Source organism: Pleurodeles waltl, chromosome 4_2 (assembly GCF_031143425.1).
Source record: "Pleurodeles waltl isolate 20211129_DDA chromosome 4_2, aPleWal1.hap1.20221129, whole genome shotgun sequence".
Classification (NCBI taxonomy): Eukaryota; Metazoa; Chordata; class Amphibia; order Caudata; family Salamandridae; genus Pleurodeles; species Pleurodeles waltl.
In genome coordinates this window covers 181,906,025-181,922,057 of record NC_090443.1, presented here as the reverse complement: position 1 = coordinate 181,922,057, position 16,033 = coordinate 181,906,025, and the positions used below count along the sequence as shown (strand labels likewise).

General features: G+C 43.0%; 1 protein-coding gene across 1 annotated transcript in view; it reads left to right on the top strand.

The window, feature by feature from the left end:
• Nucleotides 1–16,033, top strand: part of VDR (vitamin D receptor) — an 817,725-nt gene that overhangs the window by 278,947 nt on the left and 522,745 nt on the right. The window contains exon 3 of the mRNA XM_069231046.1: nucleotides 8,925–9,075. Within this exon, the coding sequence (XP_069087147.1) occupies nucleotides 8,927–9,075 (149 nt within the window). The 5' untranslated portion in view covers nucleotides 8,925–8,926. The remainder of the gene's footprint in view (nucleotides 1–8,924; nucleotides 9,076–16,033) is intronic.

Here is a 16,033-nt window from a genome sequence, read left to right as displayed (position 1 = left end):
TGATTTCAAAGCATAACATTCAGTTTGACAAGTTTCATTTTAATGTCGGCATTAGTCATATTCAGTTTGTCATGTTGAATTAATTTCAAAAGGGCTCATATTCATTTTATGTCCTATTCATCTTAGCATGTGCCATATTCCTTTCAATAGATGTCTCATGCATATTAACACATGATATTGATTTTAACATGACTCATACCAATTGTAACACATATCATAATCATGTCAATGTGTGTCATATTACTTTCAATGCAAACCGTATTCATTTTTTTATAAATGTAATGTTCATTGCACATTATATTCCTTTCCGAATAATGTACTTTCATTTCAGTACCTTATATTCATTTCAAGCTGTCATATTGATTCCAGTGTGTGTCATATTCCTCTTGGCATGTCAGTCATTTCAAGAAATGTCACATTCTTTTTGACGAATATTGTATGTGTTTTAGTGATTGCTTTATTGTTTACTGTGAGGGCCATATTTATTTCAGTATAAGTGATATATATTTCAGTATATCTCTTATTAAATTCTGAGTGTGAGTTATTCATACTAATCACTAAGTAGCATATTCACTTTGCTGGTTTCATATTTGGTTTGGTTCAAGTCAGATTCACTCTGCCAGGTATCATATTTATTTTGACACATAGTATATTAATTCTGGTGTATGTCATATTCATTTTGCAACACGCTATGCATTCCAGGAGGTGTCCTATATAGGGAGCTGTAATTTTGACATGAACGGCTTCCCATAGTATTTCTCTATTTATTTTTTACACTTTTACAAAGTGCAAACTCGACACAAAGGTATTACAGCGCTTTATATGATTCCCAGTTTTGGTAGCAAGGGGAGATTAAGTAATTTGCCCGGAATCACAGGATGTTGAACCAGCACCGAGATTCGCCTTAGTAACAAGCCTGCCACATGTTTGCCAGTTTTTAACTCCCCTAACAAGCCTAGCACAGACTTGTAAAGATTGTAAATACCTCCCTTCCCCACAGTTGACTAAGGGATAACTGTGCACATTTCAGTACCACTGAGGGGTGTGACTCAGTACCTGTAAGAGGGATGACTCGCTGAAAACCTTTATACTACTAACTGAAGACGTATGTTTTTCACTCAATGATAAGGAAAGTGAATCTCTGGCCGAGCTGTTGAACGAGGTTGAGTGGTCATCGCTCCTCAGCCATCACAGGTAACAAACGTGCTGTTGTAGGAGTGCAAATGTAATAGTGTAAACAAAATATACAGATATAAACATGTCACACGCAAAGATACACATTTTCTATATACGATCAAAAGAATAAGACTTTTGGTTGGTTCCCTTTGAGTTGGTAATTACTACCTGGACAAATACACTTTAAGATTCAGATACATATTGTCAGGACTGACTGTAACCCCTCCTGCACTAGGGAATGCGACCACTTCTTTCAAGGAGTGTTTTTAATATTTGGTGTTATTAATTCCAGGGTGGCGATTGAGTAGAAGTTAAAGCCAGCTCTGCAACCCGCACTCTTGTGCTATTTGTTCTTCCAGTCTGATTGCCTGTTTACAATGCTTCTCTGCCTGCAGGCAATGCCTGCCAACAGCTAATGCCTACCAGACGTGTCTGCCTCCAATACTTGTCTTCTGCATTGTCTGCCCGCAAGTAAAACTCAACAACAAACTTCCATACAACACCTGCCTACAACACTTACCAGCGAGTTTCGAGTCTACAAGGTTCAAGTTCAGAAAGCTGCTCTTTTTTGCACAACCTTCTTTATCTGTTCGAAAACTTAAAGACCACGTAGCCTGTTTCAAGCAGATTTTCAATTGTGAAGAGGTGATAGCCGAGACCTGATTACGGTCTAACTCCAGCATTTCTAAAGCATAGGAAAAAAATCCTACAAATAATAGACCTACAGTTATTATTCGTCAGAATGTCTTTCCTCAGCAAGGACCTTAATGTATTATCTTCACTCCTAGCAAGGCAGGCAACCCAGCGTACGATCCCTGCTAAACCTTGAGCAAAAAGGCTTCTTAACCCCATCTCCAACCTTAAGGCCGCCACAGAGTTAGCCGAGTTCATAGAAGTGAGTTTTCTAATACTTTTTCTTTCCATCAAATTCAAAGCCCCCACTTGGAAATATCAATCAGTTCTGAACGATAAGGGAGGAATGCTGAACTTTTGCACGATCGACCGCCAAAAGATGTACAAAATCCCTCCTCCCAGTAGCCCTATACAAGGCCCCTAAACCTCTTTCTTGGCAGCCAGCTTTACATTTATTGTTTTCTAGGTGAGCCTTATCACTGAGATTCCCACACATTATCTTCCCCAAGAAAGTATGAGTTCACAATTTCAAGCCTTTGAGCCCCTAGGGACCAGTGAAAATTAGGGAACTTCATTTTTTTTGTTTCCATGGAAGCACATAATTTTGCTTTTAGAAGCATTAACCGTTAAACAATGGGCATCCGTGTACTGTGACAAAAACTGGAGACAATTATTTAAGCCTTTAGGTGTTGAATCTAAAATTATAATATCATCATGGTATAATAGGCCCTCTACAGATTTACCACCGATTTGCGGGGCAAAGACCTCACTCTAAGAGAGGTAAGAAAGAAGATCTGAAATATATAAAGAGAAGAGCAGAGGTGCCAAGAGACACCCTTGTTTTAATCTATTCAAGGTAGGTATCTCTTGGGACAGACCTTTATCCCCCCCTAATAATATTCTACACCAAGTAGAAGAGTGAAGCGCAATCACTAGTTCAAGTAAGATGTTTGGCATACTCAAATTAGCAAGCTTTCCAGACAGCAAGTCTCTATCCACTTTGTCAAAAGCTGTAGAAAAATCAATAAGAGCAGCATAAATCGCTCCACCTCTTTCTTTCACGTACTTTTCAGTGATTACTTGAAGCGCTGCATTATTGTCCATTGTTCTATATTAACGTCTTAACCCTGTTTGTTCCAGAAGAATGATATTGTTTTCATCAGCTCATACAGTTAGTCTAGATAGCAGACATTTAGCAAAAAATGTTCCCACTGCATCCAGAAGATCGATATGCCGATAGTTGGCAGGACAATTTTGATCGCTCTTCTTAAATAAAGCCAAGATGATACTTCCGGTCCAAGAAGGGGGTATACTTCTGTTTAAGAAGCAACTTCTAAAAACAACACATAGAATCTTACTTCACGAGCGAATATCCTGCTTTATTACAGAGATGGGTAATTCATCTGGACCCACTGCAGCAGAGAGGCGTATAGGTCGAGTAGCCAGCTCTATCTCCTTTTCTGAGGGGAAATCATAAGAGTGAGAAATCTCACTTACGAGGAGCTGGTTAGTTTCTATCCCATTTAATCCATAAAGGGTGGAAATAAATTCAATCCAACGAGCCTCAGTTATGGCTGCAGGGGATGAGCGCTTTTTTGACCCACATCCTTCACCAACCAAAGACGTCTAGCCTGCCCCTTTACTGTGGTTTCCCTCAGGTGAATGGAAAGCCTATCCCAAGAGTCCCTTACGAGACAAGCCTTCAGACACCTCCTGCTTTTTAAAAGGGGCAACCATGAGTTCCTTTTTGGAGAATACACTAAGTACTGAATCCTAACCAAGGATTTTTTTCCCTATTCAATGCAAGTAATGGACAAAGAATCACCTTAGATCTTCTTTTAGGGGATCCTATAGAAGATCTGATTAACAGCTGCTTCATAAGCTGAGCAAAGTGTTCCACGTCATTACCCTCCCAGATATCCAGCTTCACAAGAGCAGATTCTGTTATCTCGAACACATCTGAAATTCTTCTATGATCCCACTGAGTCCTCCCTGTCTTTTTATGAAAATTGGAGACTAGCCCGTCCAACTCCCAGGACACCGTTGTTAACATGTTCAGATCCAATGAGAATACGAGCAGGCTATGGTCACTGACCGGGGGTATTCATGATCTTTAAATCACTTAACAAAGAAAATTAAGTTTAACCTAGCACCAGGTAATCTAAGATTGCTTTTCCCCATGGAAAAACATGCATATATGAAGCTGGAGAATCTGAGAGAGAGACCTCCCATTTGCTGTGATACAATCGTTTGTAGGAGTTTGCCTCTCTTATTTGTTCTTATCAAAAAGGAGAAAAACACTAGGCGGAATTTGCAGGGCTTCCCCTCTCTCTATCTCGTGAACTTGAAGCAAGACATGATTTGATATGTGGCAGTTTAAATCTCCTACTAGAACTACAGAGGGGGTTGCTTGCTATCAAGAGCGTTATTTATATAAGTAAAAACCGTCTGCAAAAGAGCACTATAGACCGCTTGAGGCGGGATATAGGCATTGACCAATAACAGGTGAGTAGAACCCTGGATCTCATCATGAACATGAAAGGTTAAAGACATAAAAGAATTACTCTGATCTTTGTAACAATCAAACTTCCACTTAAGTTTAGTTGATAAGACAAGCAATGCCCCACCTTAGCATGCCCTTTTCTGGAAGGTGTGGCCTTACAATCTATAACATAATACTTATCCCACAATAGATCCCTGTCACAACATTCTCCTGGAGGCAGATCAAATCTGGACTTAAAGAACTGAGAAGATGTAACTTCTCCCTACTATACTTTACCCCTGTGACATGAAACAACTTTTAGGTCAATGCTAGTTGTGGGGTTGCAGCAGGAACCTAGACCCCAGCGCCTGATTTAAGACACTCGGTAGCCGGCCCCACCCATCCAAACCATCCTTACATTTTTGATCGGAAGCAATTGATGCTTCCCGCAGTGACACCTGCCTACAATTCCCTCCCAAGAAAACTAAGATCTGCAAATATGCCGGGGACCTATGCTTATACTGGTAGTTAAAACTGTGAGAATTATGGAATATATGACATACATTATCCCTTTCCACTAGCGTCTCTTCACTAGCACCATTTCTTTTCATACCCAGGTACGGAACAACATCAAAACCGTGACGCTGTAAATAATCAGCATTTTGTAGGACCAAGTTAGCCAATCACTTAGAACAAAAGGTAATCCTTGACTTAAAACACACTTTAGAATCTCATAAAGAAACCTGGTCAATGTCGCAACTTTGAATTGACCTCAAAGGGCCAGACTACAAAAAACAATTAAACAATGTAGATCTATTCAAGATTAAATCTGCGTCAAAGATTGGAATAAAACCTACTATAGCTGAATCCACATTGCAACCAGGTAAAGTGGTTCCTTCCAAGGGAGCAAGGCCATTAAAATGTTCCTTCAAACTTGGGAACGTAAATGACTGGGCCATCGGGTTCAATGCAAGTAGCGACCCAGAAGGATGTTCATTGAAGGACTCAATCACTGACCCCCTCGCTAACTCCGGCAGCTACCCCTATGGTCCCACATTCAATCCCTACCACTGAGGGAGAAGGGGTAACCATGCAAGAAACCACCATGCATCTTTGCGGGGGACCTATCACTTCTGAAAATTTAACTTTCCTTCTGCCTTTCTTAGGAATCCTTCAAATTGTTTTTTTCATCCCTCTCAATTTTTTTCCTCGTCTTTTTCTTTCTCACTGTCAGTGGAGGATCAGGAGAGGCCATGGAACTATTCTGGCTAGACAATGCTTTGCATATTGGGCATACGTCCCGCTCAACGGCAATAGTATTTACCGACTGCTTACTCTTAACCGAGGAAAAGTCAAGAATAAAACATATAGAGTCCACTGGGCTTTCAAACAAAACCCCTTTAGCAATAATCTCTTTACACTAGGGTTTTCCTGCCTGGGTGCTAATGTCCACATATGAGTGCACAATTATGTTCTCTGGCTCTCTCGATGACAACGGGGGGGGACACCCGATGACACCAAAAATCCTTGGTTCAAACTCCCAATTTTGTTCTCCTTAGTCACTTCCTTCAGGGTGGCTGTCACAGAATCAAGAATACAATCAGACCTCCTAAAAGATGTCTCCAAAAGTTTTAGAATCGAAGAAAGCTAATTTTCTAGGCTAACCATGGAAGTTGAAAACTTAACCTCCTGGTGTGGAGGTTGACTAGGCAAGTTACTGCTTACATCCAAGGCTGGAGTCACAGACAGGTGAGACTACACAGAATCATGAGTGGAAGGAGTGCTACTAAACAGATGCAAACCTGTCGGTGGAAGCATAGATAAAGGACCCCCAGAGGATGGGGGATAATCCTTATCCTGATACCCATACCTCCTACAGAGATCTAGATCCAAATTGAGCAAAGTGAAATCTCGTAACCCAATATCTGGAGTCCCCGCAGCCCTCAATTGGGGAGAAATCTCCTGAAGAACTTTGGAAGGTTTAAGCGTTCCTCCATGGGCCACTGTGGATGGGGAAGGACTGACAAGTACGTGGGGGGAGAATTAAGATGAGGGAGACTGAGGCACTCCAGGCAGGTCCTGGGTTCTCTGCAAAAGGGCCTCCTGGGGGTATGTACCATATGCACCCCCTCCCCCCAATTCTACTGTCATCATAGCGTGGCTCCCTTGAAAGCCCCCCCCCCCCCCCCCCCTCTCGACAGGATTTATTTTGGCTCCATGCCAGATGTCATGCCCGATGATGTGGCATCATTCTACACCTGAAGGTTCTTTTATTTTTCCCACAAAGTACGAATTGGCCTTATTCCGTAGGGGATTAGATTCCATTTTTATATGCAAGCGCGCTGAGTGCAATTTCTTTAAAGTCATAGGTTTAGGAGTACAGAAAGGAGAAAACAAGTTCTTATAATTCTTTGGGCCTTTTATATCCAAGGCAGCTATCACACTTCTTTGGGTGATTCCCCACAATCCCGATTCACTGCGAAAGGGGGTGAAACCGCACTGTCCTTAATCACCGCACCTGTAGCAAGACTTAGTAGCACCAGCAAAGTTGCAGGAGTACAGGTTTACAACAGCATAAATCAGCAGTCTTTAGGAAAATCTTTTATATTTTCACAATTTTTACCAGTTTTAGGGTCACACAAAACCTCATCAGACCCTCCTGGCTCGTCCGCTCATTCAAAAAATAAAGGGCACTTATGATGAGGTGCAAGCATCTGTTTTCTGCCTTATGTGGTCCTTTACCCTCCTGGCTGCTCAGAACAATGCACAAAATCACTAATAGGGTGCAGGGTAATGCTGTGTTATCACAATCTTGCAGATGACGGCGTACACCGCACCGCTCCCAGAACTGTCTCGGTTAGCTCCTTCTCAAACTATATTCGGCACGATTTTCAGCCTGGCCAAAGCCGCTACCACCACGACACGCTTTCTGGCTGCCTCCTGTAATTAGTCCAGCAATCCGCTGCAATCCGAGGAGCCACACACTGGCCTAACGCCAGCTGCTTCTGCTCATAGCAAACTGCCTGCAGCCTAGTGTGTCCCGCTTGCCACAGGCACTCCAGTCACCGTTGCTGTCACTCGATGCTCTCACCGGGGGCTGTTTTCTGACCGTGTTCCAGACCCTCTCTGGTGCCTGCTGCTGGGCAGGATGCTGGTTGGAGGTGCTGTGGGCCCAGGAGCTAAGGACCGCCAAAGCCGCGGGCTCACGAGAACCCCACTCCACTCCCCTGTGCCACCACATTGGGGGGGGGCAATGCTCCTCCTTCCTTCCTCCTCTTCACGGCAGCAGTTTACCAGCAATTTAGTACTCTCTGCAGTATGTACAAGCAGAGAATGTCTCCATCCAATGTCTGCCACGGTAGCCTGCTTCAACGTCTGCAGTAAATGTCTGCAATACCAACACTCCTCAATTTTTTGAAAACCCAACTGTTTTCTATATTATTCTGTCTGGTTTGCCAGTCTGCCTACCTCCGTTGAATCTGCCTATTTTGCCTGATGCAGTGACTGCTTGCGTTGCGTGCATACACAGATTGTCTGCAGTTTGCCTGTAAATGCCTGCCTGTCATGTGTGCCTGCCCTTTAACCCAAGAAACATGACATATGGGTCTTTGCAGTTACGATTCGCAAAACCTTCCTCTGACCACGCCTCAAACCAAAGCAGTGCTTCTGAGATATCTTTAGCATCACCGTCTGGTAAGGAAAGCAAGGGAAACGTACAAATCCTTCCTCCCTTTGGCTAGGGGACGGTATTACTAAATACAAAATAAAAGCCATCCCAAAAAAGACCCACAACAAGGATATAAACATAAAAGGATTGTCGAAAAGGCACCGGTTTTAATACACTACACATGTAGCTGTAGCATTACTCATATTATAGTAGAAATAAATGTATCTGATAACATTTGGGGTTTGTGTTAATGTGCGCAATAGTTAATTGCGAAGCGTGTCATAAAATATAGGTCCCTGAAAGAAAATATGTGGGTTAGAGGGTAGTATATAAAAAAGGGCAAAAAAATGAATTCGTACAGTGATCTGATGTAATGACAGATAAGGAAACCGACTGCTGATGTGGTCATTGAAACATGTGACAGTAAGAAATTTGTTACAAATCATATGTAGGAGGGGATGTGAAAGTGGCGGCCTCTCCTAACTGTGATTCAGAGAGGAATGTATCTATGGTTTTTAACCTCAGATCGGTAACAAACCATTGATCAGATACTGACACCGCAGAAGGGGTGGTACCTGATATTTCCAAAATGGAAGAAGTCAGGAATATGTCCCTCCGGGACATCTTCCCCTTTTGTAATCGGGACGGCAGCCAGGGCGGGAGCATGCAATAGTCCAGTGCATAGCTGCATCATGCTCCCTCCCAATTTTTTCTCAAATAGGAAACTTTTTTTTTAATAAAAAAAAAGGCAGCACCGGTCTACTTAATAGATACAATTGCCTTTTTTTTAAAGAAAAGAAAAAACAGGTTTCAGTTTGGGAAAGCAAATAGAGTACAGCAATACAGGCGTTTTTAAGATTTAACATTATTACTTTCTGTTGCAGCATCACTGTTGCTTTTATTCAGTTAACTTTTGTTTGGAGTAGTATTTATATGACGATTGTATTTTCATTTTTCACCCTCTAGTAATGGAGCTGATGGCAACGAACACCTCCATCACGGATCCAGATAGTGTGTTTGACAAAAATGTACCCCGCGTATGTGGCGTCTGCGGAGACAGAGCGACTGGTTTTCATTTCAATGCAATGACATGTGAAGGCTGTAAAGGATTTTTTAGGTAAAGTTTATTTAATATACTTCCCATAAACAGTGATTGATTTCTGTAGATGTCTTTGTTTGATTAACTGGAGGGCGGGCCCCCCTAGGGGGGCCTGAAGTGATCCCAGGGGGGGCCCCAGATTCTGGCAAAAATAAATATTATACAGATACCAGGCCTTTATTTTAAGCAGGAGGATGTTATTGCAGTTTTTAAAAGGTAACAGTACCTAACTGCAATGTTTAAATAGGTTTAGACATATTTAAACATTGCCATGTTTATAAAAATAATTGTGAAAAATTCTGAGGGGGGCCCAATGATTTTTATTTTTCAACTGGGGGGGCGCGGCATTAAATAGTTTGGAGACCTCTGGATTACTGGATGTCAAGCGTTTTAACTTCAATCAGTGCTTCGTTTCACATCGTTTTACGTTTCATATAAAACAAATGTTTGCATCAACTGTGGTAGATTACATTTTAAATTTAGGTGTATATTTAGAATTTGAAATTTGTCTCTCCAGAACCATATGAATTTGTCGCCCATTCTTTCTGCTGCTAACCATGTACTAAGTCACTGCGAAAATAAGAAAGCCCTTGTCTCGGGCTACAAGCAGCAAAGTACGGCAGAATGGAGTACAACATTCGCTTTTCGGATAATGGAATAATTCTGTTGGTGTAGAGATGGTATTTTGACTTTCAATGTTGTTACTATAAATTTATGGAATTTGTGTAATTTTTGGGCTTTGGTTTTATGTTGTTGTGGGGTACTGTCATTGTGAAGTAAGGAAAGGATGAGGATAATCCTACACTCTGGCCTGGCATATAATTTATATGCATTTCATTTAAATCTGCATGCATTTATAAATATATTTTCTTTCACATAAATCCTCAGCTCACAGAGAGGCAGAACCAGTGAACAATTACTTTGTACAGCTAGGAAGAATCTTTGGACAGACCATTTCTCAGGACTAATTGTCTCTTTCCTTAAAGGATGCTGAACAGTTATTACAAAACACTCCGCAAAGTTCTGGGTATGAGACTACTACCGCTCATGCCTGAGTAGTCCACCCCGACCAAAACAGGTTTATTTCTGTCAGATCAACATTCAAAGATTACATACCAGGCTCAGTGACTAAGAAGTTTGATGGCATTTATCTGCTACTGGGTTGTTGCCGCAAATTGTTTCTCCTTCAGTGATGTGGGGGATGGGGCACTTGGTGTGACGTGTTCAGCATTCGTAGATCAGTTACAGAGTGCATTAAGTCTTTTGTTATTTTGTTTCTCCTTATGTGGAGTAAGAGAATAAACCTGAGGTAAAGTCTCCAAGTAGCTTTTATTTACAGTAATTGCATCAGTTCAGGCACAAGGATAACTATGATCAATCTAGAAAACATAAAAACTAACATTAACACTTAACCGTACAAACTGCTTCAGAGCATCTGGATTAAATCAATATGTACATTAACAAAAGGGCCTGGGGGAGGGCTAGGCATCAGAAGTTGTTTTGACACATTTACCAATGCTGTAACATGACAGTACTTCTCAGCAATAGAGGAAAGTTAGGTTCAATTCCATGAGTGCTGGTAGCACTTATAATTTCATATTGGCTTACATGAGCAAAACCATGGTACAGCCGGGCTAAGTTTGCAAGCAACACTTTGGGAGCACTCACCATTCCTTCTTGTCTCACTGCGGTCCTTGTGTTTTGTAACCGTGCTTTTTGTTGTCCAGAGCTCCCTACTCTAACTTGGTGACTCTTAAGGTGGGCAATAGTGGCTCAGCAACCCTGGCTACATAGAATTACCTCAGAGTCCATGGACAAAGGTGCCTTTTAGCAGTTCAGTCAGCAAAAGTGTTGTACTTGGATACTTCATCTTGAGTGTTGGTGTGCAGCATGTTTGACAACAGCAGCCTTTAAACAGAAAAAAAGTTGTGACTCCTTTTTATGTTGGATAATCCATCACTTTTCCAACTTTCTTTGCCCTGCTTCACCCCTTGAAAGAGTTGAAGATACCCCGTCTGCTGCATCCCAAAAAGGCTTTGTTTCTACATTGATCTCACCACAGTTCATCTGGTAGGTGATCAGCTATTTGTGAGGTTCTCTGGGGCCTGCAAAGGCGCAGTGGTGCAAAAAAAGATTCTGTCAAAGTGGATAGCCCTCTGCATCAATATCTTCTACGAGTTGGTCAAATAGAGGCTTCTGGAAGCTCTGTGGACCCATTCCACCCCAGCTAATGCTACCATCACTGCATTGTCATACGTAGTGATGATCCTGGACACCTGTTTGGCTGCAACAAGGGGGTCAGTGCACACGTTCACAAAGCACTAGTGCCTTGACGGCCGTGACCAATGGGAAGGGTGATTTACCTGTTTACTCCTGCTAAGCTTTTTGCTTTGAGCCCACTTTACAGTACATAGTAGGTAGTGCTTTGGTATTTGTTCTAAAAGGGAGAAATCTGTGATTAGAAGTATGCATGTACTCTATCAAACTTCAGATTGCTTACTTCTCTCCCATATCCCTTTTCTGCAGAGTGATCTCTTTTTACCTTTAAAAAAAGGCCTCAAATCACAGTTCTGCATACTAATAACAACAAATGGTTTGTGCTTTTCTTCCTATGGGGCAGAAAGTGTCAAGTTAGAATATGATGCAGACATGTAGGATTGGTGCTAAAAAGGTGCTCTGCTCTGTAACATCCGTGGCAGAAAGAAGCTAACTCAGAGCTCATGGCACTGCAGATACTGGTGTATTTAGTGTAACTTCTTCTTAGTGGGGGTGGGGGGGATCGACCTTCTCTGGTTCCATTGATGATATGAATTACACATCGTTGGCACCTGTGGACCACAGGGTAAACAGTACCTGTGAAAGTAATTAAGTTAAATCAGGAGACATGGCTGCTTCATTCACATTACTTAGACAATTTCTACTGTTGCACAATAGAGCAAGTAGTTTGTTTTCTTGTTGTGGGTTTATCTAAGAACGTACCTTCCAGAGTGTAAAATGCATACTACTTAGCTTACAGAGAATTCCTCTGCCTAAAAGATAAGTTGGGAAAGTTGGGCGCAGCAAAATGGAAAGTTTATTACTAAAGGGTCAGAAACTATAGTAAGGAACTTGTTAATTAGAAATATCTACTTCATCTGTGGATATGCTCGAGTGAGTAAGGTGAAGTCAGAGGTTTTTTTTTTTTTTTTTTACTGAATGACTAGTGCCTATGTCAATGAGACAAGTACAATGGTTACCATTAATGATACTATCTACATAGGGCCCCTTTTGAATTACTTGGATTAAGGTAGTCTTGGCACAGCCAACATCTAGGGCTATCCTAAAATTCATGATAAGAGTTTTGAGTAATCTGATGATACCTCAAGTGACCGGGGACTGCTGGTACATTGCATTCAAAATTGGAACAGTTCCATTTATGATGCCTCAGATGTCTGCAGAAAAGTTACGTCCTCCTGCTACTCTATCCCTTATATTACCTTTCCCTGCTCCCCACGTTGTTCATCCTTTTGCAGGACTACCCATCCAACACCCTTAAAGATTATCTGCATGTTCTGAAACTTCAGTGACATCAGTTTTGTTTCCACATAATCATTGTTAGTATTGCACGAAAGAAAGATAAACCACTGTCAGCAGTTCAGCATACTTATTTGTCATCCGATTTGCATGGTTTTTCCCCTAACATTTTGCCTTCAGATCTCCTGTTTTGCCGACTTTGCTTTGGGCGGTCTGGCCTTGGGACACTGTGCACTTTGCCACTGCTAACCAGTGCTAAAGTGCTTGTTCTTGCTCCTTACAACATGGTAAAATTGGCTTACACCCAGTTGAAATATTAAATCTACTTGTAAGTCCCTAGTAAGGGAGCACTGCCTGTGCCTAGGGCCTGTAAATTAAATGCTACTAGTGGGCATATAGCACTGCTTGTGCCACCCAATTAAGTGGCACTTTAAGCATATCTCAGGTCTGCCATTGCAGCCTGTGTATGTGCAGTTTTAAACTGCTATTTTGACCTGGCAAACTAAATTTTTTGCCAGACCCAAACCTTCCTTTTAAATACATATAGGTCACACCCAGGGTAGGCCCAGGACAGCCCAGTGGGCAGGGCACAGTGTATTTTAAAAGTATGACATGTCCCTTTGGAAACTAAATCTTTTGCCAGACCCAAACCTTCCTTTTAAATACATATAGGTCACACCTAGGGTAGGCCCTGGACAGCTCAGTGGGCAGGGCACAGTGTATTTAAAAAGTAGGACATGTCCATTTATGTTTTACATGTCCTGGCAGTGAAAAACTAAATTAGTTTTTCACTGCTGCAAGGCCTACCTTTATCATAGGATAACATTGGAGATACCTTATTACATTTAAAAAGCTGTAATTTCAAAATGGCAAGAGGTGACCAGATCATGTTTGATGTCGTAATGACAAATCCTAACTTACGGTGAATTTGGATTTAAAATTACAATTTTGAAAATGGCAGTTTTAGAAAGTTGTCATTTTCCTGCCTAAGCCATTTGGTGTTTGCAGCCTGTCTCTGGGTCACAAGGCTAGGTGAAGTTAACAGTCCGTATTTCCGTATTTGGGTATTTGTCCTAGAAAGCCACACACTGTGGGGAGCCTAAGTGTGCCTGGATGGACCATTACTGGCAGGATGGGAGAGAAGAACTGGGACCGGCCCTACATACACTTGAATAGGCTTTGTTCTGTCTCCACACAGAGGGCTGCATATCCTCACAGTCAGTCTGGAGCCAGGGCTAGGAAGGCAGGCCATCTGAACACTTCAAAAGCTTGCCTCTAGAAGCTTCTCCACAACTCAGAGGCACAACTGGGTATATATACTTGACTGCAGACACCATCACTTCCATACACCTCTGCACCTGTGAATAATCTGCCAGGAAGAAGGACTGCTGTGCTGCTGAAAGGACTACTGCTCTGCTTGACTGCTGTTCTGAAGGACTTCTTCTGTGCTGTGCTGACCAGCTGCCTGCTGTCCTGTTGCCTGGGTGAGAAGGACTGGACCTGCACCTCTTGAACCCAGAGTGACTTCAAGAGCTAGTTGGCTTGCCTCCTGGTCTGAAGCCCCAGGGACACAATAGGGTTTTAAAAGCATTGCACATGGACTCTGCCATCTGAGTCTACTCTGCCAAGTGCTGCCAACCCAGTCCTGGACCCTTGGAAGTGGGCTTAAGGTACTCTGCCAGCTTCTGTGGATCCAGGGGAACCAGTGCATCCCCTCTGTTGTGCGGCGCAAACTATAGCAAAACCAAGACATCTCCGCTGCTGTTTGGATTGGACTCGTTGCAAAGACCCACATCACCTCAACCCCTATATTGGAACCTCCGGTGCGCAGCGCATCCTTGGCACCGGTCCTGGCATCCCTTGTCGACAGCAGCCTCAACGACTACTCTGGACTATGTATTGTAGCCTCACAACTTCGTGGAACCGATGCATGCCATAGCTGCATACTGCTGTCCTGACGCCGGACTCAGCATTGTAAGCCACGTTGATGGTATCCTCGAGGACAACTCAGGCCCTCGAATCGCAGCCTTGCTGTATCTCAGAACCCACGCATAGCTTCAGCTACACAATGCAATGAAATTGATCCTCGCAAAGCTCCGCAAACCAGGATTTAAGAAACTATGTTCAGCGGGCCTAACAGGGTGCTTGTAGTTACCTCACGCTTCATCGCATTCAGCCTGAACTGGTCACATTGTCCTTGTCTGGTGCTATTTTCACGAGAATCTTTAAAATTGCATATCTCCGGTTCTCTGAATGAATTTTCCTAACTTGGCATGGGGTCCTCTTTGTGTGGTGTTTTCACTTTATTACTGTTTGAAGTGTGGCACAAATACTTTACACATCGCCTCTAAGTTAGCCTGACTGCTCTCTGCCAAGCTACCAGCGACCTGAGCACAGTTTAAATTAGAGTTGGCTTGAGCCTCACCCTGACAAGGATTGTGGTTGCTGGTTGACCAAGGCTCACCCTTCAATCAACCAACAACCCAATTTCGAACAGTAACCAACTGACTACTAACATTCAGTAGCAATCCTGTACAAAAGCAACACCCACAGCTTCCTGTCCATATCTGGTAGTGCAGCTTATACCAGAATATCTCTTGATCACAACCTTAAGTCTGTCCAAATAATTAGCCCGTGGTTCACCCTTATTTTGGTTACATTTTGATATCTTAGTATTTTGGTTCCCCGGGCACACGCCTACAGTCTCTTTCAGTTGAGCATCTTTTGCCATACTCAAGTCTTCTTCATTGCCCTGGCCACATTGACTTCTACACCAAATTGACTTCTACACAAAGCTTTCCCTCACCTTGCTCAGTGCCACCAATTGCAGTAACTGATTCCCATCTCTCCAATTAGGCCTGTATAATTCAGACACATTCTGCAGTTCCTCTCGTAACTGAGATGGGGATGCATTATTGTTGTGACTGGACGTCTATGGCCTGCAAGTCCCAGATTCTATTGTGCCATGTAGAGGGGCAGCAGGAGAGCAAGCAGCTCTACAAGAGAGTACCTTGTCCCCAGTGGCACCGGAGGCGTCTTTGTTGTGGGTAGACTTCTGGGGGCTGCAAGTCCAAGCTTCCATTGCGCCCTGTGGCATAGGGGCAGGAGAGCAAGCAGTGCTACAAGAGCATACCTTGTCCCCTGTGGCAAGTGATGCGTTGTTGTGGCCAGACTTCTGGGGACTGCAAGTCCCATCTTCCAATGCGCCTTGTGGAGGAGGTGTAGGTGAGCAAGCAGGGCTACAAGAGCACATCTTGACCCCCATGGTACAGAACGCATTGTTACTGTGGCTGGACTTCTGGGGGCTGCAAGTCCCAGCCTCCAGTATGCCCTGTGGAGCGGGTCAGGAGAGCAAGCAACGTTTCAGGAGTACACCTTGTCTCCAGTGATGCAGGCTGTGCCTCGGCAAAACTTGGACCACAGGTGGGTCCGTCCACACCTGGAGGAGACTGGGATGGGCCAC